We start from the raw sequence: 24,092 nt of genomic DNA on the forward strand, positions 1-24,092 counted from the left end.
TCCACGTGCATCTGCGTGCCTCGTGGCTCGAAATGAGCCCTGCTCCTGCAGGTGAAGCCTCATTTTCAGCCAGAATACAGAAATAAGTGGTTGATGCCAACATCTTTCTTTAAGGCAGATTCTTTTTTTATCCTGCTGCGGAAGAATACTGAAGGCAACTGAGATCGTATTGTCTCTTACAGTTAGAGTAACGCAATTTATTATTTTTGAGATCGGGTTTTCAGTCTCTTCAGCAAAGTAGGTGGCTGCAAGTTCTGCGCTGAGTAGGAGTTTGCACAGTTGGCTGGCTTGTCTGATTTTTTGCAAGGAAGGAAAAAAAAAAAGCTGTCAGATTATTGTAGAATGAATCTCTTCATTACGAAGCCTCTCCAAAAAGATAACTTCCTTTCCTGTGGGTTATCGTACTCAGCTCTAGAGTCGGTCAGATCAGGAGGGTTTTGGCATTTTATCTTTTATCTTCAGGTGAAAAAAAAGACTTGATAGCTACTCTGTGTGAGTGATGCTGGGTTTGGGGAAGGGAAACCTCGCGTTGGCCACTCTTCTGGTGGGGTGAGTGCCTTTCTAGGGGGCAGGTAAATTAAGGCTGGACAGTACGTGCATGGGGAGGAAGCCTGTAAACAACTTCTGCTTTAAGAAATGGCATCTCAGGAGAGAAGCTCATCAGCCAAGAGTTGCTTGCGCTGTTCTGAGGCAGGCTGGAGGGGAACAGCTTGCCTTCATCCCCTTCACCCAGCGCCGGGGACCCAGCTCTGCCTCGTCCCCAGGCTGCCCTGGAGGGAGTCTTACCGCGTGCACGAGCCAAGTGAGCCAACTGTGGGTGTGCAACAGCACCTACTCAGCTTCAGATAGCCTAGATAATGTTTCTTCTGCCAAAACTAGTATATAAGGTCAGGCATCTATCAGAAGACATGATCTCTTCTTCTTCATCCCGTCTTCCAAGTAGTTGCGCTCTTGTCTTTTATGGCTGTGAGGCGTCTGACCCCCAACTAGTGGGGTAAGGTGGTGTAGAGGCGTTGCCCGTAGTGATAGCTCGCTTAAATCCGTATTTTTAATCCACCTAAAGCTTTTGAGTGAAAATGGAACAGCCAGGTAAGTATCCCTAATGATTCAACACATTTGGAAGAGTTTGAGTTGTGGTTATAAGCGCTTTTATTTGGTGCAGCCCCAAATCCTGCGATGGCACCGTTTAAAAAATTGAATGACGTGGGACGTTGGCAGTCATGCGTACATGCACTTCTATAGGAAACTGGATGTTTGTATGAAAATTGAACCATGCTTCCATGTACTACACGCTCTTGCACTGTAAATTCCTTGCGGCGATGTTTGATTTCCCTGTCTGAACGCCAAACGCAGGCACGAGGCTCGGTTTCCAAAACTTCTCAGAGCTGAGATGAACTATTCAGCACCACGGTAGGCACATCCTAAGTCATAATAAAAGCATTAAAACAGGAGTTCTTTAAATATATATATTAAGCATCATATTAGTGTATTTAGTGCAAACAGAACTTGACAGTTTTATGCTGTATTATGTTACCTAAGCATGTAAATACACGCTTATTAGCCTGACCATTAAGCTAATTTCATGCGGATTTAAAAAATACTCTGAGAAAATGTATACTGGGTGTACATAATGTATATTGTATAAATGTATACTGGGTGTACATAAATACACTTCAGTGTAATGGACTTATTTCTGCTACTGACTCTGAGTTGGGCTGGGGGGTATGGCTGCGTTCACCCATCTCAAATGGTCCGTGCTCCAAAGTCTTATTTCTTAATGTTTATTTGGAAAAAATAAAAAAGACGAAAGCTCCGGGGGTGGCCTGGTCAAATGCTTTCGCAGCTGCGACATCTCTTCCCTCTCCGTAATGGAAGCAAGCGATGCAGAACATGAAGGGGGGGGGGAAAAACCCACCCTGGAAGATTACATTTCACAGAGGCGGAACGGCAAAGCGGAGGATTCAAAGGCAGGGAGTGATTAAGAAGCGCATCAAACCCCATCTTTTAAATGTTAATTTCATCCGTGGCCTGGAGAAGGATAACCTCGCCGTCGCTGTGATGTTACCTGTCAGGGTGAGAAGCCCATTAGTTTCGTTCCCGTATCACAAAGCAGGTCATCGCATAGGGTAATATCTTGATAGCTGAAGCGGCGAGGGGCTGAGGATGGGGGCGTTATCTTCAAGTTTTCTCCTTTTTTTTTTTGGGCTCAAGGACACGTGGGCTATTGCCAAGGGCTCTCTCCTTGACCCTCGGAGCTTCGGGTCTCCAAGCAATGCTGCAGGCCGGTTTGACGTGGATGTGCCTGGAGCAGCCGACACAGCCGCTTTGTGCAGGAGGTTGTTTCATCTTTTCAGGGCTTCCACTGAAGTCTGTAGTTAAGCCGTCGATGTCATAAATCTGTACTCATCGTTCTGTGAACGCGGAGGAAGAAGGAAGCACTGATGTGCCCTGGGCCCGTTGGTTTCATCAGTCTCAGGCTTGCGGTGCTCTTAAATTTCCTACAAATGTGTTTTCTTCAAATATGTGAGTGCTGGAGCTCAAACAACAGCTGCGAGCATGCATGTAAAAGGCGAATGCATCTACTACACCAGATAAAGCAGTTATAAGAGCACTGCCCTCCGTTGTTCTGACTTTTTGAAGTCTTTCGGAGACAAAGAGCTTGGCAGCAAGTCCCAGGGACGGTGAGGTGTCCCAGGGCAGGCTGCAGGTAGAGGCAGAGACTCGCTCCCACGGAGACCAAAACTTGGAAATGGGGAAAATGAGAATGTGTTGCAGCAAGTTTTGTGGCAGCTCTTCATCTCCTATTTCTCCTGCCTGGCTGCTTGTCTTCTTCCCTCCTTGCCTTCTGTTTCAGCTGAGCTATTGCAATAAGGATTAAATTGTAGGTTTAGCATCTCGGTTTGAAAACGAGTCCCCTGCCCTGCTTAGGAAAGGGGTTAGTAGCTTATAGCTGCCGCTCTTTCAGCATGAACTGAAACCCTGGAGCTGCTGGGGCAGGTAAGCCTTACACAGGAGAAAAGGGACCCGGGGTCCACTGCACCTGGGCTTTCTCTGGGCTAATACTTCAAAAATACTTGAAATACGCAAATAGGTAGTAGGGGAATCTTCGACTGCTATTCCACCTTTCTATTTCAGCACCTCAAGACTGCAAAAACGTGGCCATTATGTTCTCATCCTGCCTAGATTTCCAAGTAATTGGTTCTGAAAATATACGGTCATTTTCTCCCATTTTTTAAGATGTCACAGTTGCTTCTCTCTCTAGGAATAATATTTCCAAGAATATTTGAATTTTCCTGGCGCTCAGAAAGCTTTCCAGGTCATTCAGGCTGTTACTTCCCTTGTAGTAAAGCAATTTGGGCTAAATATGCCTTTTGCAAAGGATGTGAATAGCTGAAATTGCAACTGAACTGCAAGGGTAATTGTATGAAAAGAAAGTTAATCTTTGTTTAACTTCAGTATTTGCTGCACTGGAAGCTGTCGTAACCCCATTTCTTCCGCAGAAGTGGATTATTTACTTGTGAGAATAGCTACATAACATCATTAACATGCTGTCATAAACAGCCGTGTTAAACTGTATTATGTGTTGGTGACATAAATGCCCAACGAGGAGCCGTGATTTACAAACGGGACTTGGTTGTCTTTGGGAGAACGGGCAGGAACGTGTTCTTAAAAATTACACTTCTGTGCATTGCAGACATATCTATATACAGGTTTTTCACGGCAAAAATGCCCTGTGCTAGTGTGCAATTTTTGGGTCTAACTCTGTGCTTCCTCCAGAAATTGGGATTGTGCTTCCTCCAGAAATTGGGATCAGAGCATGAAGATGGATGACAGACAAATCATATTCTGATTTGTCATCTTGTTGTTATTAGACAACTTGTTGTAAGTTTAGGTCATATGGTGCTATTGATACTGTGTCTGAAATGCTCTACAAGCTGAGAGCAGCTCTTGCTTTTTTGCTATATTTCATTAATTTTTGAAGGCTATCTTATTTATATACCTCAAAGGAAAACCTGATACCTGTCTACTTGAATAATTATAGATACAGTGACAATATTAATTTCTATAACAATGCCAGACAGTAGTTTATGCGTTGTTATAACTTGAACAAAAGCTTCCTAAGAATCAATAAAACCATCTTCTTGTTGCAACTAGTTTTTTGAATCCTTTATCTGCTAAGTTTGAAAAAGGGCTGCCTTCTGTTCTGCACCGTGCCCTTTGATGCAACTGCATCCATGTGTTCTTCAGCTTGTTAATGAATTTCTACTCATCAGCAGAAAGGAATAACCTCATTGTTTTTCTTGGGTCTACCGGAAAGCAATGGTCAGGCTACTGGGTAGGGAGGAGAGCGATGCTCTAGCAAGGTGGGAGGAGATCCACCAGGTTAAGGCTTTGGCGCTGTTTCTGATGGATGGTCAGGTTGTACCTGGGCATGCTCTCCTCTCAGTTCTTCAAGAGAAAGGTCTTCAAGAAAAAGGGCTACCACAACTTCTGTACTTGTCGTACTGAAGTGCATCTTGGTACCTGTGGCCAGAGCAAGTTGTGTAGGCAATTAAATTCTCCATATAAAATTCAACAGGCGTGGTGGATTTATCTTCACCTCGGCTGTATAGGCACTTGTACAGTTTTTCCCCCTTTGTCTTCATGTTTACATGTAAATATTTTTTATATACAAGATCTATTTATCTACACATACTGTGTTTGTAGTGATAAAGGCATTTTTGTCCCAAAGCAGGTTTGCGAAGAAACTGTCTTACGTTCACTACGTGCAAGTGAGTAACCCATATTTACTCCTGGCCTTCTCTGTTTTTGCTCTTTTAGGTTCCCAGATTAAGACTTTTACATCGTTAAGGTTCGTAACTGAGCCTTCTGATGCTGTCACCATGCGCGGAAGCAACGTGCTGTTGAACTGCAGGGCAGAATCTGACCGAGGAGCTCCGGTGATCAAGTGGAAGAAAGACGCGGTCTTCTTGAACCTGGCGGTAGACGAAAGGAGGCAGCAGCTGGCCAACGGATCGCTCTTGATACAAAACATAGTCCACTCCAGGCACCACAAGCCGGACGAAGGGCTCTATCAGTGCGAAGCATCTCTAGAAGGCGTTGGAGCTATCATCAGTCGGACAGCGAAGGTCATGGTAGCAGGTAAGGAGGAAACTTCCTATTTGCTACGTTCTGGATTGCAGGAAACGCTGAGGATTTGCTATTTAAAGAGTGAAAAATGTAGAGAAAAGCAATTGAAGTGGGTTTCCCCCCTCATCAAAAGAAGTAAAGGTAGATATGACGCTCCTGCAACAGGAATTTATTTCTGACAAGGTGTTATTCTTATTTAAATATTTCTAATATTTCTTTATTGCTGCGAGTTATTTGCTGTGTATTTGTCTTCAAAACGGAAGAGTCCTCTGCAGTTGGGAATTTTTCCGATGAATTGAGGGTCACAAAAAACGCTGAGTTCCTGTAGGGTGTTGAATGCGTGGATTTTTATGGTTCAGGAACTTGGTAGTAGACAGGAGCTCACTATGCAGCTCCCTGGAACTGGCAGCCTCTTTGTGTTCCCGTTAAAGCAGTCGAGCAGGTATATGGCAGAGGGAACACGAGTTCACGTTACCAGGTGTCTGAGGATGCTTCCAGCTTCTCATTGAACAACCGCCGTTGTGAAAGGCATCTGCCTGAAGCTTTAAAAGGGGGTCTTTGCCTCTTCAGCAATCTGTAGAAGGATGCGGTGAGTCCTTAATCATCTGATCATCGGAGGAAAAAGAAGTTTGGAAGTCCTTAGAATAAAAGGTACAGAGAAATGCAAAATCCCTTTAGTTACTAATGCCATCTAGAACGTGGTAGAGTTCAGAGAGTTTTTATTTCAGAGTTTTGTCAGTTCTAAGGGGATGCTTTCTGTTTCTGCTTTCTCCGTGCGTTTTTCTGTGCTGAATATTGATTGCTTTTGACTTGAACCTGTTAAAGGATGCCCTGATCGCTGAGCAGCCGTGTACAGGTGACAATTAGCAACCCTGGAAGAAAGGATGTAAATTACTTCCTGCTGAGAAGGGATTGATATATTTGTGGCATGTGATGTGCAGGTGAGCTATGAGCTTGTTCAAGCGCGTTGTTCGGAGGAGATGCTTGTGCTTACACTAAAGAAAAGACAACGTGTCAGGGAGAAGTGTGCATTTCTGTGGTTCTGTGTGTCCTGTCTGTATGCATCTAGTTTTTCTGTTCTGGTACATCTTGGGGATAGAAAGCAAAGCTGAAGTTTAATCCGGTTCGGTCCAGGAGCTCTGCGAAACTTTGCTATCTGGTAGTTTCCTAAACATTTATGCTGGGGAGGGAATCCAGACAGCTCTCCTCCTGGCTGGTCTCTCCAGTGTGTCCCTCATAATTTGGTGTCTGTTCCAGCCTCGAGGTCTCTTAACCTGAAGAGTGCTCTTCCTTCCTCCTAAGTCTCTCCCCCCATCTAGAAAAGACATGTTTTCTCATGATAAATGGTTAAAATGGGCAATAAGAGTCTTAACTCTCTTCTACCTCCTTTCCCACCAGTTTTACTAGTCCTCCACGACAGTCCAGAAGTGTGCTCTGAACTTGCCATCCTATAGCAGTGTATGTACCCCTGTGCTGGAGTGATTCTTCTCCGAAGAGCTGGAGAGAAGAAATGGGTTATTCCACTACCTGGCCCTCCTTGGAGGGAGCCTGCAGAGCTGGGCTTTGAGAAGTAGGGCTCTCCTTGCCAATTGAGGATGTTGTCTGGCCTTGATCTGGCTGTTGGTGACCACTGCCAGAATCCCTCTAATTACTCTCTTGAAATGAATGCACGTATGGGACTGTTCCCTGTGGTGCTGTGCCCAGCTCGCTAATTTGGAGCTCTTCACAGGAAGAGTTACGCTTTGTTTGGCAGATCCTGATCTAATCCTGATCTGATATTCCTGTGGTGATCAGTAGTTTGGAGGAAGAAGGGACAGGTGGGCTTACTCTGCTCAGGACCAGTTAGGCTCAGACTGGGAGAGCTTCCAATTGGAAAGGCTGTGAAGAGACTGCACAAACCGAAACATGGGAAAATTCCTTAAGCATGTACTCTTTTTTCCCCTCTAGGGGTAATTAAGCAGTGGAATGGGTTGCCTGGGCAGGCTGCGGAGTCCCCATCTGGGGAGATGTTCAAGACCCAGTTGGACACAGCCCAGCAGAGCCCGCTGGTAGCTGTCCTTGATTTCTTCAGTGGGTTGGACTAGGCAAGCTCGTCACCTTCCAACCTCCCTGACTCTGATTTTGTTAAAAAAAATAAAAATTAAATTAAAAAATAATAAGGTGGAATAAGGCATGGCATTTAAAATTGACGGCAAGTTCTTCAAGCAGAAACGAAGAGGTATTTTGCTCTCCGAAGGGCATGCGTTCCCGAGTGAGCAGAATGTGGCTTTTTTTTGCTTCTTTTTTTGAGGGAGTCAACGTGCAGTGCTGGCAGAGCATCGTTGACTTAAGGCACTGGCAGATGGAAACATGACAGAAAGGGAACGAGGGCGAGAGGACGAGCGAAGGTCTCGCACTACAGTAGGCTGTGTTAATCATTGCTTGGCACAGTAAATAAGCTTCGTATTTTCAGAAAAGGCTGCTTTTACAGAGAGGGTTGGGACTAGGTCGAACTCTGAGTGTTAAAACACTTGTAAACTGGATCGTATGATGTGTTGCTGCTAAACAGACTTTCTGGACAGCTTGGTGGTCTCATCCAAAAGCCACGATGCGTTTGGTTGCTCTGTCTTGATGAATGGAAGGTTGTGTTCGTGGCAACGGGGCACGTCGTCATTTCGCTGTCTCCTTTGTCTATGCAACATTTCATTCTCGCAAGGCTTCCAAGGAGAGATCACAAGCTTTAATATTTCAGGTAGGCTTTAGGAAGCGATTCACTCATTGAATTACAATCTAATCCTGGTGTCACTTTTAAACCACGGGTCTGTCCACAGCATTTTAAGCGCATGGCGCGCTGTTTGCCAACAGAATGCATCAGCATTTGTCTTCTGAGGTTAAAATCCCCAAACCGTTGGTATGCATAAGGGGCATATATCTTCTGCACGATAAAGACAGTGTGATTTCAGCATGCTTTTAAAGCATTACCAGTCAATAAAGCAGTCACTGCGAAGAGGTGACAGTCAACTTCACCTGGAACAGACTCGAGGGTACTGAAAGTATATTGTCCTTTTAGAAACCTTCCCCCTTGTACTTTCGTGGCTTAAAGTGCTTTCAGTGAAGAAAACGTAGCAAATGCAAGCTGTTTTTAATAAGACAAGGATTTTATGCATGAAGCTCGCCACGTCTGGGGGAAAATGCACCGTTTCAAAGAACTTCTCGAGGGTCTTTATGGCCTCAGCATGCTCCAGCTGTGCAAGAGCTCCTAGCTGAAACGGAGATGAGAGCAATGGAGAGAAACTAAGAGCTGCTTCCTACCCAGCATCTTATTAAAAGTCCCAATTTAACAGACTACTGATCATTGGTATTTACTGTAATTGGTAGGATTTCAGATAGAAACAACACTGCCCACGTGTTATACCTCTATTTATAGACAGTTGCGGGATGAGGCTCTCAAAGGTTCTGGCTTTCATCATCTTCTAAAAGACCAGAGGTAAAGTAAATGACAAACCCGAGCTTACTTTTATATGGTAATTCCTGCTGGCGTCCTGCCCCTTGGTGACGACTGGCTCTATGAGATGGGAATTTTTGGTGTGGTCATAGTGATTTAGAGCTAGAGAAAATTACTGAACATGATTTATCACTTTCCTTGTAAAACCATAAAAAGAAAACCAAAAAATGCAAGCAATGGATAAGCTACATCACACCAAGAGATCCATTTAGACCCATGCCTTGGTTTCGGCAACAGCTGATGTTCGGGCAGTGCAGGAGCTCTGTATAGAAGTAATTCACGTCCATGCTCTACCAGTTGCCCGTGTGGTCTGCGTGTCAGTAAATTCTTGAGTCACAAGAGTAGCATTTTTACATTTAAATGCCATTTAATGAGTTTATTCTTCAGTTGACTTGTTCTTCTTAACCCATATAGACTTTCAGCGTTGTATTCCTTCAGTGGGTGTGTTGCCATTGATCGGGTCCTGGCAGAAATCAAGAGGTTTACCTGGGGGAGGAACAAAACCCACCTAGTTATAGTTCATTTAATAATATAACAAAGGCTCGTCTGCTATTTAAAGATGATAAATGGCAAATGTGGAGCCTCCCTGGAGGCGCATATGGAGAAGTTCTTAATCTCACTTGAATCTAAGTGGAGTGAACATGAAATATAATATTAGGTACTATTGCCTACCCGTGTTTTGGGAATTTAATAAACTGAGGATGAAAATCATTTATTGGCATGAGAGGTATCATTTCAAGTATGGGATAAACACATGAAACCCGTTAATGCTGAAATTTAGGAAACTCTTCATTGTACAGAGTAAATAAAATGTCTTATGTGTTGCATACTTGTCATTCCCTGAAACTGAGAGTCACTTTTTTTTATAACAGAGGAAAATGAGTTTCAGAAATCCCCAGCTGGGGAGGTATAACTTGATTTATAAACTGAAATCAGCCAATACTGACTTAATCAGTTTATTCCTACCACAATCACAGGAGATTTTGGGCTATTTTATATGAATTCATCAACCGTAATAAGCAGTGAACAAAACTAAAACGGTTTCCCTTGAAAACCAATTTTAGAGCTCCAAAAACTTAATTTAAGTTGAAAAAAAAAAAGACAAGTCAGACAATACAGTTAGAAAACTCGAATTAAAAGTATAACCTCTTGACGATGTAATTGCCAAAATGGACATTTATGAACTTGTGGTCAACAGGATTTTATGTCTTTTATACTTTATTTAAATGCATACTTAGCATATACAATGTGTAATAGTGCATAGAGTATAGGAACTCTATTGAAATTGATGTTTGGTTCTTAACACTACCTGATTTTGATATCTATCCGTGCCACATGGCAGAACAACAAATGCCTTTGGGACTGCTTTGTACGTTTGCTTAATGGTGGTGTGGTTTTTTTGCCTAATAGAGTGGACGATTTGAGTGCTTGCTCCCTGCTATCCCTGTTTAATGTTCCGTTGGTGTATTTGCAAAATCTACATCCACCACTTGCGTACAAATATATGCTCTGTCATTACGTTAAAGTTCATTAGTGCTTCCTTCATAAAGCTAGGAACGGGTCTGAAGCCTGAGAGGAAATAGCAGGGATCAGGTAAATATTTGACTCTTCACATGCCGCACTGTTTTAAGTCCTGATTTTTTTTTCCTGCAAAAGATGCACCTGCTTTTAAAAGCGGGAGCAGGGAGATAACCAACACAAATCAAAATGATGGACAGCATATCTAGAGGCTCAGTAATCCAAGCCTCTTGGGTGAAGAATAAGGTAGAAGGTGGGCTTAAATGGCTAGAAACGGAGAAACCAACATTGTGTTATGATTTAAATGCAGTATCATCTAGGCATGGTGCAATCAGTTATTTTGCTCAGCCTTCACTTTAAACAAAAGTGCTGCTTAAATATTCAAAGATCAAGATATTCCGAACACTTGAAAGCGTTTTATTTTGCTATAAATTATTTGGAGAGGCGTTATTGCTCCTGATTTACTGCGAATCCAGTGGCTTTAGGTGCCACTTGGAGACGAGGGCAGAGAACCACATCCGACAGCCCCTGCGATGTTTGGTTAATGCACAGCTTTGGTTTTTGCTAGCTTTTCTTATTCCAACTCTGTGTATTTTTCTCCCCGCTAAGAAAATAACCTTTCTGATGCTACACCTTTTCATTAAACAGACTTGACTCCCTGCTCCCTCCATGTGCGGTGGGAATGGCTCTACTGAAGTCCATTAGCTTCACTGGGGTTAAAGCACTGGAGAAGTAGGCTATGTCTTTGCTAGTACTCTATCTTATGTCTCAGTGCCTGAATGCCAGCACAATAATGAGCAGAAACACTTCCAACTTAGAAAATTTAGCTTGGTTGTTGACTTGGAAATTACTTTAGGGGGTGACTCGGGAGCAGCAGCTTCCCCAGGACCGTGCTCCCTCCCAGTACCGGGAGAGCCCAAGTCTGTTGAGAAATGCTTGGCAGAATTGCATGCCGTAGCAATTCCTGCTCTTCCTACCCTTGTGCTGCTAATAGAAATACGGTTTTAATTAGTAAATTTCATTTAGGAAAAAGCTTTTGCTTTTGTCTTCAGCGCCTGGCAGAGATTTACTTAGATTGCGCTCGAGGAGATTGGATTGAGGAAGGAGCAGCCTTGGTTAGTGAGGGCACGAGGATGGAGTGAATTAAAATAATGGGCTGTAATAGATCATCGGCGCTGGGGATGGATATCAGCCTGTACATCATCTGGCCAGTTTACCTTCCAGGAAAGGTTTCTTCCCGCTCAGTGTCTGCCGATCATCTGTCTGGTCTGGTTTTGCAAGCCCGAAGTGATGAGAGCCCCACAGCCTCCCTTAGGACCGTGTCCTGCGGTCTAATGGATCTGTCAGGGTGATTTTGGGGAAATTAAGCCCCAGCTTAAGGAATATCATGGCTTTGTCCTTTATTGCAGTGGGCGAAGGTGCTGTGGGGCATAATGTCCTAAATCTGAAAACCGATGCTCAGCTTCTAACTTCTTTGGGGAGATAAATTAACATTCTGTTTTTTTTCCCTGATAGAAAAGCACCTTTCAAGCTGCTGGCATTTGAGTCTGCTGTGACAGAACAGGTGAGAACTGATGCAGCAATTTTAGTGAGAACCAGCCTTTATTTCTCACTTTTCCAACCCCTGGTGTGTGTCTGAGGCTGGCTGTGAAAGCATTTTTTGCTTTTTTTGTGCCGGTTCTCCCCCTCCCTCTGGTTGCAATCGGTTGAACAAGGAAGGACCTACCTGCATTTACCCCCACCTGCGTTTATCTCCTGGCACTGTCGGCTTCATGCTTGGCCTGCTGGAGGTGTACCCTTCCTTTAGGAGCATCCCTTTCCCTTTTCTTGGCTGTTGTGAACCAAAACCCTGCCTGAGGCCAGCAGGCTGTGCCCTACTCTGGGCAGTGGGGATCACTTTATTGCACTGAGTGCCTCTGGCCCTCATTGCCACCCGTTAAATCCTCTCTTTTTCAAGTGCTCTGCACCTATTTTTCATTAAAATTACAGTCTTGAATGTCTTCTCCTCGACATCTTTATCCTTCCCTGTAAGAAGCAGTGCTTGTGTTTCAATTTGTGTTTCAAAAACATGTTGACTATCTTGCTCAGATCCTTCATCCTCTTCCTTTTTCTGGGCTAAAAAACATAAATTTTGTTTAAATTGACTACGTTGCTTACCAAACTTCTTGTTGTTCTTGCTCCTTAGTGGCATGTCCAGATCATACACGCTCTTCCAACAGCAGTGTTCAGTGTCTTATGGCACAAGGTATCAGGAAAAAAGAAGGATATTTGCACAACTTGAGCAATATATATGTTCTGGGGAGGTTCTTGGCAATGTTCTTCCAGGTAATGTGTAATGCAGTAATAACAACCCAAAAATGCAATAATAATAACCCCAAAATGCAATAATAACCCCAAAAGGGTTCAAAAGTAGACCTCTTGCATTCATTTCTACTAGGGAATAAGTAATCAGGACATTTTCCTGAGAAAAGCCACAAAGAATTTTGTAGCTGTATTTATCTTCTGAGATGATAGAAGAACAAAGCAATTTCTTTGGAAATACTTTGACTACACTTGAAGCGTGTTATTTTCTTAACCACGAGCAGTTCAGTATAATTTGCTGCTTATATTTCGAGCCTGATGTCACGTAGTTTGGGGTAGTTGGATGTAATGAGGTCGTGGCGAACCCAGCCTCAAATCGCTCACCCTGCATATCCTGAATATTAGAGACCTGGCTCTGGGAAGAGCATTTATAGTGATGAATTGGATCTTAAGTGTCATTTGCAGTGAATGGGGAGAATTAAATGCCAAAGAGGGAGATAAGTAGGAGCTGGCATGCCGAATATCTGTGTCTGCTAAGGAGGAGTGTCTGAAATCTCATCTCCTTCCTCGTCTGGGCTCCGGAGCTGAGGTTATCTTGAGGAGCATCCACTCGGTGTTCGGAGCCGGGTGAGCCAGGGAAGAAAAGCTTTGGGATATACTCAAAACAGCTTTGGGATGTACTCAGCTGTGGGACTGGAGCACATTTTCTGATGACAGCTTAGTCATCTATACCGCTTCATTCGCTTGAGCGGGTCCCGCAGTTTTTGGCACAGGAGTACAAAATGTTGAACAAATATGTTCAGAATTGGGAGCGTTAAAAGTTGTGAGGCTTTCCAAGTACCTGGTGCATTTTTTCAGTAGGACTCCCCCCGTTTATTAGGGAAAAAAGCAAATCAAGAAAAGCAACAAAGATGTAGTAGGCACCTTCGGGGATTTCCTCAGGTTAATTTAATTTTCTGACTTAAAACAACCTTGTGACCACCTTGCGTGCTCTCTTGTTTCCAGTTTAACCTTTCTAATGGTTTCTTGACCTTGCGTACTCAAAATCCGTCCACGTTTCCGAAGCGATGTTTAATAAGATGAGAGGAGCTGTTTACAACCCTCTCATTTGTCCTCGGTGACCTCTGTTGGGCAAATGAGAAATAGGTCAGTCGCGATGCCGCCGTGTCACCGCAGGGGGAGAGATGGAAATTAGCCCAGTCAATCCTCAAGTCTCATAAAACACATCATCCGAGCGACTTAATTAAAAGGGGTCAGCTCTCTCTCCACCCTAGTTGGTGCCCGTATCTGACCGAGAGGTAGGCGATGTGCCCGCTGGTTTGGGGTTTGATTGACGTACGGCGGCGCGGAAATGCCGCGCTCCAAATTTCTCTGCACGCTGTGATTGCTGGATGATTATGGGTTTACAAGCTCAAACGTCTAATTCTTAAACCTCCTTATTCCGTATTTACCAGCAGATGATACAATCCAGCGCTGACAGGGGGATTGAATGGATGACACACAGGTCTCTTCCACCTCGAATCTCCGATTCTATGCAAACCTTTAGAATGTAAATTGGAAGCGTGTTTTATATTCGTAAATGCAAAACTACTCTTGAAAGGCTTTCACGTTGAAAAGATTATAATGATTAGCATTTATTATGCTGTTGTTTTCATGCAAAAAAGAAAATCCTGCCCAGATTTTACTCAAATTGAACTTTTGTGCCTTGCATAATAGCCCTGCTTTAATTTGAATAAGATTCAGAATAAAGTGGCCTGATAGGAAGTTAAACACTACAGAGACAAAAAAAAAAAATTCCTAATGTAAGCCACTCAATGTGTGTGTGTGCTAATATGTAGACAAAAATGAGGATGTTTACAAGGAAGTGCTATCGCAAAGGGCACAGCAAAAAAGTCTGGGGGGGGGGGAAGGCAATTTAGCGGAGAGCAAGATGTTAAGTTGCTTAATCTTCTCTACAGCAATAAAATCTGGTAAAAGGAGGTGAGTGATGGCAGTCATTTTATTAGAGCGATTCCCACCAGTGTAGCTGGAGCTGAGAGTCTGTCAGCATTTCCATTAGAAGCTCTGTTTTCATGGCTTTATAATTCAGCTCTAAAAGCTCACCTGGGCCGGTGTCTGGCGTCCGAGATCTGAAGTCAGAAATGAATATTTCAGAGGCTTGGAAAATAACGTCTTTGGCTAGGTCTAACTAAGGGTTTTGACTAGGGACGTTGCCTCTCTACCTCAGTGCTGTTCTTGCCATCTTGCATAAAACTTTTAACACGTCGTTTGAGTCACTTTTTTCTCATTGTTAGTGGCTGTGGTTAGATCTTACAGGGGGAAAATCAAGGGAGAGCCATGGTGCAGGTCATAGAGCAAGTAAGAAAATCAAAAGTTCAGCAGGGGTCTCTCAGTTTCCAGGCTGGCTTGTTTTTTCTCATTTTATTTCCCTCCTTAGCCCATTTAAAGCTGACTTAGACACCTTTATAGTGCTCTGTAACGTGTTTCCATTCCCTCCGTATCCCTCAATGTGAAGCTCTGGGGATGGACGAAGAGCGGAGTCTAAAACTCAAAAACTTAGTGACTCAGATGCTGTGCTCGAGCAGAGAAAAAAACTGCATAAACAGCAAAGATTGAGAGTCCTGCCCCAAAATGCTGAGCAGCTTGGGGTGGGAACAGTGCCTTGGCCAGGAGAAATCAGGTCCCAGGGGGGTAAGGAGCGGAAGACCTGTCCCATACCCAAAGGTACTGAGGACATGGAGTTATTGAGTAAAGAATAATCATGATTTCGACTGCTCTATATAAATAAAAAAGTCAGATATATCTGAATTTGTGAATTGAATTGTGGAAGACATGGAAATCCTATTTTGGTTATTTTTGTGGGGTGGATTAGGGACATAGCCTCCTTCAGCTCTTCCTTTTGTCCAGCTTTATCCAGATTGTATGCGGACGAGGTCCTTAAATGGTTGGTGTGCCATATCACATTATTAGATATTTAATGATAAACACACGAAATGTTTAAAATAAATAAGATGTTTCCGGGAACACCCAGTCCCACAAGAAACCTTGCAGCTCTCTGGACCCTTCAAGCGTCTGTTTACCTGGCTGCGAGTGGCACGTACCTTTTTCTGCATTGCTCTCCCGAGACATTAAGCAATTTTTAGCTGGAGAGCAAGAAGCGATGAAATTGCCTTCAAAGGATGAAATCTGGTTGAATGCCTTTTATGTGTCGTCTGGCTTTGGAATCGGAGACGCAATTGTTCCGGCCTTTTCCACAGCTGGTAAGAGCAGACACAACTGATTTTAAGAAAGCAAAAGAGAAAACAAGAACTTGAAGAGCTTCGTTTCCAGAAGCTGCTGCTTTAAAAAAGGGGGGGGTTGGAACTGCTGAGCAGCTGTTTTGCTTGGTGAAGGCAGACTTGTTTCACTGGTGTGTTAGACTGTAATCAAACATTAAGTTTGTGGTTTATGAAACATGGCAGCGGCAGCCTCCACCGCTGATGGAAATGAATTTATTTCCATTGCGATTGGTCTTTTCTGCTGAGAGTTCCTGAGATTCAGAAGAAAACGTTTCTATGCTTTTTGCAGTAAGCAGCGATCCGGTCAAATTGTCTTAAGGAAAAGAGTTTAAGCATTTGCATCCTCTCTCCATCTCTTTGGTTTCCTCTAATCCTATGTATTTGTACCCCGAGCTTTAACACTTTTGTGTGTCTTCGTCCTTTCTGATTCCGTCAGCTGCATCTATAAATGACGTTCAGGCCGAGAGCTTTCTCAGCCCTCTTCAAACACCGAGTTTCCCATTTGCTCCGCTGGATGGCTTCTGTTTACGGAGGGAGACAGTCCAGCAACTTCTCGGCAAAGAGGAGCTACATCAAGCAGGACCGAGCACTTCATAGCCCGGCAGTCCCGTGTTTGCAGGTATTCTTTCAGCAGCTTCATTTTACGACGATTAAAACCAGCCAGTAAACCATGAATATCAGGAGGACGACAAGAGGCCTGGAAGGGCTCACGGTGAGGACCAATTCCTTTCTAGGAGGACCCAGTTAAAGCTGTTTCTGTGGCTCGCAGCCGTGGGCTCTTCCAAATATTCCTGCTGGAGTGGAGCTGTCCTCGTCCTCGCTGTCCTCTTGGAGCATATTTTGTTCTGTGTGCAGCAGGTAGCACTGATGCTTGATTCACGTGTCCGTGAAGCTCCAAACCACTGCTGCAGGACGAGTAACAGGATGTTTTCAAAGGAGAAATGTTTGCAAAGGGGAATATTTGAGTGGGAAATCCAGTGCACACCTTGACAAATTGAGATATGGCCTGCTTCAGTGACAGCTTTGTGCATGCAAAGCTACTTGATGTGTCTTGTGTTCCTTAAAAAGCAGCTCAAGCGAAGTGCTGAGTAACTTGTTGCTAGTAAGATAAACGAATCCGAAGTGTGGTGATGTAGGCAGAGATGGGCAGGTCTCTCAAACTGCTTTCACCAGCTCTGTTTGTCAGAGGGTGAGAGCTTTTTAAACTTGTCTTATGGCTCAGGCAGCGAGGCGAGCGCTTCTGCAGTGCTGCGTGAGCAAACCAGCGGTCCTGAGCGTGGCACGTCATAAAAATCCTGGCAGCATCTCGAGCTCACAGCTGATACCCAAGCAGGCGGAGAGCCACGCAGGGAGGCAGCTGCTTCTGTGTAAACTCCAGCTGAACGGGGATGAAGTTACGGAGCTGCTGTTTTTTTTCTTTAAGTTCTTGCTTGCTCGCTCATTTCTTAACTCAAGAAGCTGAGGTGAATGGTGACATCTGGCCACCCTGTTTTGTCCGGTTTGGGATACTCGTTTCTACAGTTAATGGCTTAGAAATGACATCCCTCTGGTTTTGTAGCCCTGGGGTGCGTGGTGTGCTGTCCTTCGGTACGTGTGTCCGTGGGCAGAGCATCTCCCGGTTCCCGCTTCCCTTCTGACCACGACGAGGACAAACTGGAGGAAGCAAATCCTTACGCAGCTGGATAAGACGAAGGCGAAGTGCTTCTCCATCTCCCAACACACTCGATGTGGACGCTGAGGGCCCTGCTTGGGGCAGAGCCTGCGGAGCAGTCTGGCAATGCGTACTTTTAGGGAAAGAAAAAGTCAGGATAGAAAATAATCTCATAAAACTGCAATGAGAGGTGCAAATCTGTATGTAAACATAAACAGGATGGGAGAAAGTGGTAGTTAAAAATGGGGTGGGGAATAAGTCTCACTTGTTCCCATTGAGGTGCTTGTCTCCTGGGTTAAAGGATATTAACCCCAGTGTAATTAACCCCAGGCTAACTACCTTTTTATGGGAACACGGTGAAGTTTCAGTACTAGGTTGGTCAACGTTGCTTAGGGGAAGCGTAGTGCTGTTAGGGTTTGTGGAGGTACGAAGGCATCGCTTATCAGCACCCTAACAGCACGGATGATAGCAGGCTGATTAGTGCAGCCCTTAAGATGAGTAATTTTATAGCGAAGCGTTGCCGTGTCCGACACGTGTTGTGCATCGAATGCAAACGGCTGCTTTTTGCAGGCGGACGTGACAGCCTGACGCTTTGATCGGCGCAGTCGTTATTTATGGGCTGGCGGCCGTGGGTATCGCAGCAGGGGCTGGGGAAGGAGAGGGTGAGCAGGAGGAACATCGAAGTGCTGATAGCAGCTCAGGAGCAGGCAAGCAACGGGGAGAAGGGCGCTTGGGGCTGCGGGGAGAGGCGGAAGCGTTATTAGAAGGTTGTCTCCGAAATCTGGCTTTTCATTAAAATCAGTCCGAGCGAGTCAATTCCCCACCGTAATCCCCCCCTCTGCCTCTGGAGGAGGTTTGACAAGACCCGTAATAATCCCGGAGCACTGTGTCATTTCACAAACAAGTGCTTTTCCCAACCTTTGGTAGACTCTGCTGGGTTTTCACCTAGGTGCTAGTTGAAGAGTGATATTTTATTTCATTTTCCCATTTGTGGCTAAAAGCTCATCCCATTATATAACAACGAGGAAGAGGAGAAGGGATGAAGACACATCAGTCTTGTCTCTGGAGCCCATGTGAGCCCATAAGGAGAGGCTGAGTTAGAAGCTTATCCTCTGGTTTCCCAAATTTTGGATCTCTATTCCAGGCATCGCTCACTGCTGGGCATCGGCCACGTGCCACCAAGCCAAGAGGTGTTCACGAAGCATCGGTGTCATTTCATCCCCCTTGGATAAAGGGGGTTTGGAGAAATTGATGTTCTCAGGTCTTGAACGTGTCTTCCAGGAACAAATACGAGATACGGAATACAGCTTCTGAATCTTTTAGTCAACTCTTTGAGCAGAGAATTAAAAATATACTTAAATATTCCCGCTATATAAAGAGGGATGGAAGGCACTCTAGTGTTCTGGTTGAAAAGTGATGCTTCTTGCAATAGAAAGAAAATAGCCATGAGTGCCTTAACCTGACAGTATTAATATAATTCTTTATGTACAAGGCAAAATGATCAGTATAATCAAGCTCCTGACATCGCTATTCACGTGCTCAATATTGTCTCCACGTAGTCGTCACGAATTTTAATTTATTAATGTCATTCGTTAATGAGGTTGAGCAAACACAAATGATTTGCGGTCACTTTAGTGTGGTTCACGGTCTTTGGTAGGGTCGCTCGATGGTTTACATTTCAGGATGAAAGTCTTATTCAAGAGCTTTATTAATCTTTTGTTCTTAGTTCTTATTCCCTTTATTTATTCCCCTTATTTTATTCCTTTTATTTATTACTTTTTATTTATGGGGAGTTCCCATCCCCCAGCTTCCCAAACAACCCTTTTCAGGAGCAGCAGAGAGAATCTTGTCTTGGAGCCAAGGTGTTTCATCAAGTATTTCTCGGAGTGAAGTAATAAAATCCAAGTGTAAATTACAAAGCAGCGGCAGACCGGACGCATCAGCTGCGCCGGGGAGGAGCTGTGCGGTGCCTTGGCTTGTTCCCATCTCCCGCCTGCTGGGTCGGGACCCCGAGCACAACCTTGGCTTTGTGGTTTTCCCCACACCGATAGGTAGCTCTATTCGTTGGATGGAATAAAACCTCGTCTTGAAATGTGAACTGAAATGCTTTAATTGGGCTAGATTGCTTGAATTCCTTTACGTTTCTAGTCTACGTGATTCATGCTGCTGGTCTACGAGCTGGACTTTGAGGGGCAGCATCCTCATAATGAAATTCAAGATGTTTCGTTAGATTTTGTCATGGGGACTGCAGCTTATACCCTAGAGGAGCTTTTGTGCAGGGGGAACCCCAACGTGGCTCTGTAAAGCAGTGTAGGACAACGTTGAAATAATTTTATTTTTTTTACTATCAACTGAATGTTCAATGAAGCGTTTTGCTTCACAGGCATCTAGTTTCTTATGAAAATTGTGAAACGTTTTAGTATCTCTTCTAGAAAAATGGTACCTATTCACAGAAGGACTATATATTGAGTCAAAGCTCTAGTTGTCTAAGAGCATTTTATGATGACATTTTTTGTCCAGCCCAGGTTATTCGCGTTGTTCCAGACAGCTCTGGAGAAACATCAAGCTTGGACAATGCTCGTGGTTACGTAAAAGAAAAATATTTAAGCAAACATCGAGGCTGTAGTTTTTTGATGGTGTAAATCGGAATAAGGGTGGCATGTAAATGCTAGTTTAAAAAAAATAAATATACAGTAGCCACATAAGGTTTTTTTCACCTATAATATTGTTAGTTTATAGGTACCAAACGTAGTTGAAGATTGAGCTGGGCTGTAGTAGATGGGAAGACCCAGTTCTAGAGGAATTAAGTAGCAGGCTTTGTGCCTTTGTAAGGAGGGGGAAATTCTGAAAGCTGAAGTCCAACTAAATAAATTTTTGAATGCTTTCAACAAGTAACAGCGTGGGGAAATACGGTCTGTTTTATCAGAGTTACTGGCAGTGTATTTCCGTTATTGCCTGCTTCATTTTTCAGTGGGCTTTGGGTTTCATTCATTTCTTAGGTTAACATCAAAATCGGCTTGCCTTCCTTAATCATAATTCACCCCTCGGTCAATCACCTTCGCTGCCCTGTCAGTTATGGCGTGTGTGCTAGCTAAAATCCACAACGACTGGTGCTGGACAGCTTAAAGGATCGTGTTTGACAGTGGGATTGCAGCTAATATACGCTGTGTGAAAGCAGTGGCAGTTTGGGTAAAAATATATATTAAAAAAAATACCTAGAGAATGAAGTCCCTGTGCTCCAGCTGCCCAAAACTACCTGATTTCCGTCTGACGTGTAGAGGGAATGCTGCCTGTTTCTGTGCTCGTTAGTGAGAACAGGCTGGAGTAAGTCTCGGTGCCTTTGGTATACAAATCCAAGAAGGCTGCGGTGAATTATTCCGGTGACTTTCCGTTCCCTCGCGTTAATGTCACAGCCCGGAGGCCCTGGGAATTGCATTGCAAAAAGGAATATTGATAGGAACGTTGCTTGACGCGTTGTCATCACCTGCGGTTTGATGCTGGTATCGGGGAAAATTGGTAGCGGGATGAAATCTGGATGAAACATCACCGCGAAATAGTCACAAGCGTTTACCAACAGGCACAAAATCCGCTTCCCGTTTCTATTCTACAAATCAGGAAACGTTGCGAAGGTGCTGTGATTATTTCAAAGGTTGTAGGGCCCTTTTGCTCCGTCCAAGCCCAGTTTTGATATCGTTTAACGATGAGGATGCTGTTCCAGCACTGCTGTGGGTGTCCCGCGGCACGTGAAATAGCAAAATGCAAACTCATCGCAGCACGGCTTGGCAGATGTTTGCGCATCCACTTTGGAAGGGTTTGCTGCAGGCGAAGTGATAACTCCTGCTTTAAGACTTGAATCCTATTACATGAAAAGCCCCAAAAAAGTACATTTGTGTAAATGGTATCGTTGGGATTATTCATATATTCATACGGGGGAAGCTGCCAACTCACCTCTTCGCTCTTCCTCTGTCCTTTGCCATCGTGCCCTGGTTGGTGTGATTTGTCATCTCTCTGGTCCTTTGCCCTGTACTCGTCACCCAAACGCTGTGGCTCATCTCACCGTCCACGTTCCCTGTGTCTTTTCTTTCGTAGTTCACAACTGTTAACTTCTGTGAAGTTATTTTTCCGTATTAATGTAGTCATCGCCTCCCCAAAATGACCATATCCCTTTACCTTGAGCATGAAGGTCCAACCCCTTTCTTTTTTCACTGCTCTTATTTAAACTTTTGCAGCAGCCAAACCAGCCAAACCCTTGTCCAAACCCTGACCATCGCTACCTTCTCTGGGAATTTATATTCTCCTACCTCTTGTACGTAGAGGTCCCTGGTCCCTTACTTCACCTGCCTGTTGCCTCTTGTTTAACACCATCATGTGGTGTAGGTGATGATGATACTGGACACCTTGTGCCAGATTTGGGACATGACCATGAACCGACTCCAGATCAGTCATCCGCCACGTTGGATCTGCTTGCTTGGCCACATCCAGCCCCCTGTTTTCCTACTCCTTTGTAGTATTTATCGCTTCTTTTCCTGATTTTTCTGACTCTGTAGCTTGCCATGCCCTTGGGATTCAGTGGGAGGAGGAGAAAGAAAGTCTACTTTCCGAGCACGTCTGCTTCCCTCCCCACCGTGGCACCTGGGCTTGGGTTCACTAGCTCGACCTGCAGCATTTCCAGCTGATCTGGCACTCGTTGTGGTCTTGGAAGCTCTCGTTCTCCTTGAAATTTCCAGGGTTTTCCTTCTGCAGCTGAGATTTGTTGAATGGGGACAACAGGTTCGAAAGCTTTTGGGGAAGGGAGGAGAAGAATTAATCGGCTGTGGGTTAAAAATGGGATTTGCACCTGGGTTAAATGCGCTAGGAGACGTTTCTAGCTGAGGTTCGCTAAGGGGTGACTTTTATTGAAAGCAGTTACGTTGATTTAAAGGTGAAAAGATGAAGACCCACTTGGTGTTTACCTGCAGACATCTGGTATCTTCCTACCAGGTGTGTCGGAACAGAGGGCCGACCGGTTTAATTACGAGGATTTTGTGATTCCTAGCCAGACTTTCTTCTGGTGAGAAAGCAGTTTGACTTTTTTGTTGTCTCGTTTTGAAGTTTTTCAGGTTAAAATAACACAAACCAGAGAGAGAGAGAGATCTTTTTGGAGTGTATTATCAAGTGCAGCGCTCAGCTTGCGAAAACACATATGCTGTCTCTGGCTGTTTGGGAGGATGCAGCAGATTTTGGACCAGCGAGACACTTCAGTGAGGCAGAAGCAATCCATTAATTACGGGTGGCGTGGGGCGTGTGTGCTCAGCTCTACAGGCAATAAATAACGAATGGAAGCGCCTCGCATCGGCTAAAACATGCAAAAAGGCTGAGACTTTTCCCAATAACGGGGCAGCTTGGGGTTATGGAGCGTCTCCTCTCCAGCCCTAACCAGCAGGGCTGATAAAATAATCATATTAACTGGTATCAACCTTTTAGAGCTGTCTCTTTTTCTTTGCTTTCTCTTTTTTTCAGTTCCTATTTATTTATTTGAAAACAACTCCTGCAACCCCCCTTTCTCAAAGCTTCTTTGAGTTACAGACAGGGCAATTTATTTGGGAACATACAAGGGAAACGAAGCGCTGCCTTTCTGGCTCTTCCTGGCTTGCAACTTCTCAGTTCCCCAGGAGGAGATTTTACGAGGCTTTATATGATTTCTGCGAGTGGGATATTAGCCCTGTATGACAACAGCCCCTCCGCTCACCTGCGGGGGAGCTCAGCAGGGAATTTAAAACCTATTTGTAAGAGCATAAGTGTCTCTTTGCTGTCAGAAGCCCGCTGAATAATTTATTTAGGGAAAATCGGTGACACCTCCGCTTCCCTAAAGATGATATTGTTTATCAGCCAGCAGTCCCCGTTTCCCCAAAGCGTTTCCCTGTTTATCGTGTGCTAGTCCTTGGTAATGGGACAGACCATTTTTTTTCTCTGCCTTCGCGTAGGTAGCTCACATCTCCTTTTTCACGTCCCTAGGATGCCCAAGGCCAGGCTGGATGGGGTTTTGAGCAGCCTGGGCTGGTGGGACGCGTCCCTACCCATGGCAGGGGGTGGAATTAGGTGAGCTTTTAGGTCCTTTCCAACCCAAACCACTTTCTGATTATGTGATGTTGCAGAAAGGGATGCCACCCAGGATATTTTCCCCATTTCCCCACTCCAGGCTCCCAAACGCTGGGAAGACATTGCTCTTCTGGATGTTTTAGAATCCCTTTTTTATTTGAGGCCAACCAGAATGTATTAAATGTCTTTGTGACAACAGGCATCTTTGGTCCTGTTCCTCTTTTTGTTATAACTGGGGTTTAAATATCACTATGAAGCACAGATTTTTTTTTAATAGGGCAGTTTGCTGGAAGAGTTGTGGTAATGTAATGCAAGAAACTTTAGGATTGCCTGCACCTGGGGCAGCCCCCAAAACCTGGGGGTTACCAGAGGTCTTGCTGAGACCTACATTTTAGTTTTTGTCTGGAGTAAGGTGAATCCCCCGCCCTCTTTTGTTCTCCTTTCATCCTAACCAGGCAGATATTTGCTGAAAACCCTGGAGTTTACACGTGAACTCGCTTGGTCACGTACCACGCAATGGAAGAGGTGGACGACGGAGTTTTGAGCACTAATTCTCATTTTGTCTGGCGTTGCTGGCAGCAAATGTGTTTTCGAAGCAAGGCTTTGATGCAAAGGCAAGCAGGTGGGGGATGCTGGAAAGAAGCCTTATATT

At 44.4% G+C, this 24,092-nt stretch overlaps 1 protein-coding gene across 5 annotated transcripts in view; it reads left to right on the forward strand.

Annotated features, from left to right (window-relative positions):
- The window catches only part of DCC (DCC netrin 1 receptor), a 374,240-nt gene that overhangs the window by 89,770 nt on the left and 260,378 nt on the right, over positions 1–24,092 (forward strand). For all 5 annotated transcript variants that reach the window (XM_080571841.1, XM_080571842.1, XM_080571843.1 and 2 more), the window contains one exon: positions 4,822–5,142. In XM_080571841.1, coding sequence (XP_080427967.1) covers positions 4,822–5,142 — 321 coding nt within the window. The remainder of the gene's footprint in view (positions 1–4,821; positions 5,143–24,092) is intronic.

Source organism: Anser brachyrhynchus, assembly GCF_964034855.1.
Source record: "Anser brachyrhynchus genome assembly, chromosome: W".
In the NCBI taxonomy this organism is placed as follows: domain Eukaryota; kingdom Metazoa; phylum Chordata; class Aves; order Anseriformes; family Anatidae; genus Anser; species Anser brachyrhynchus.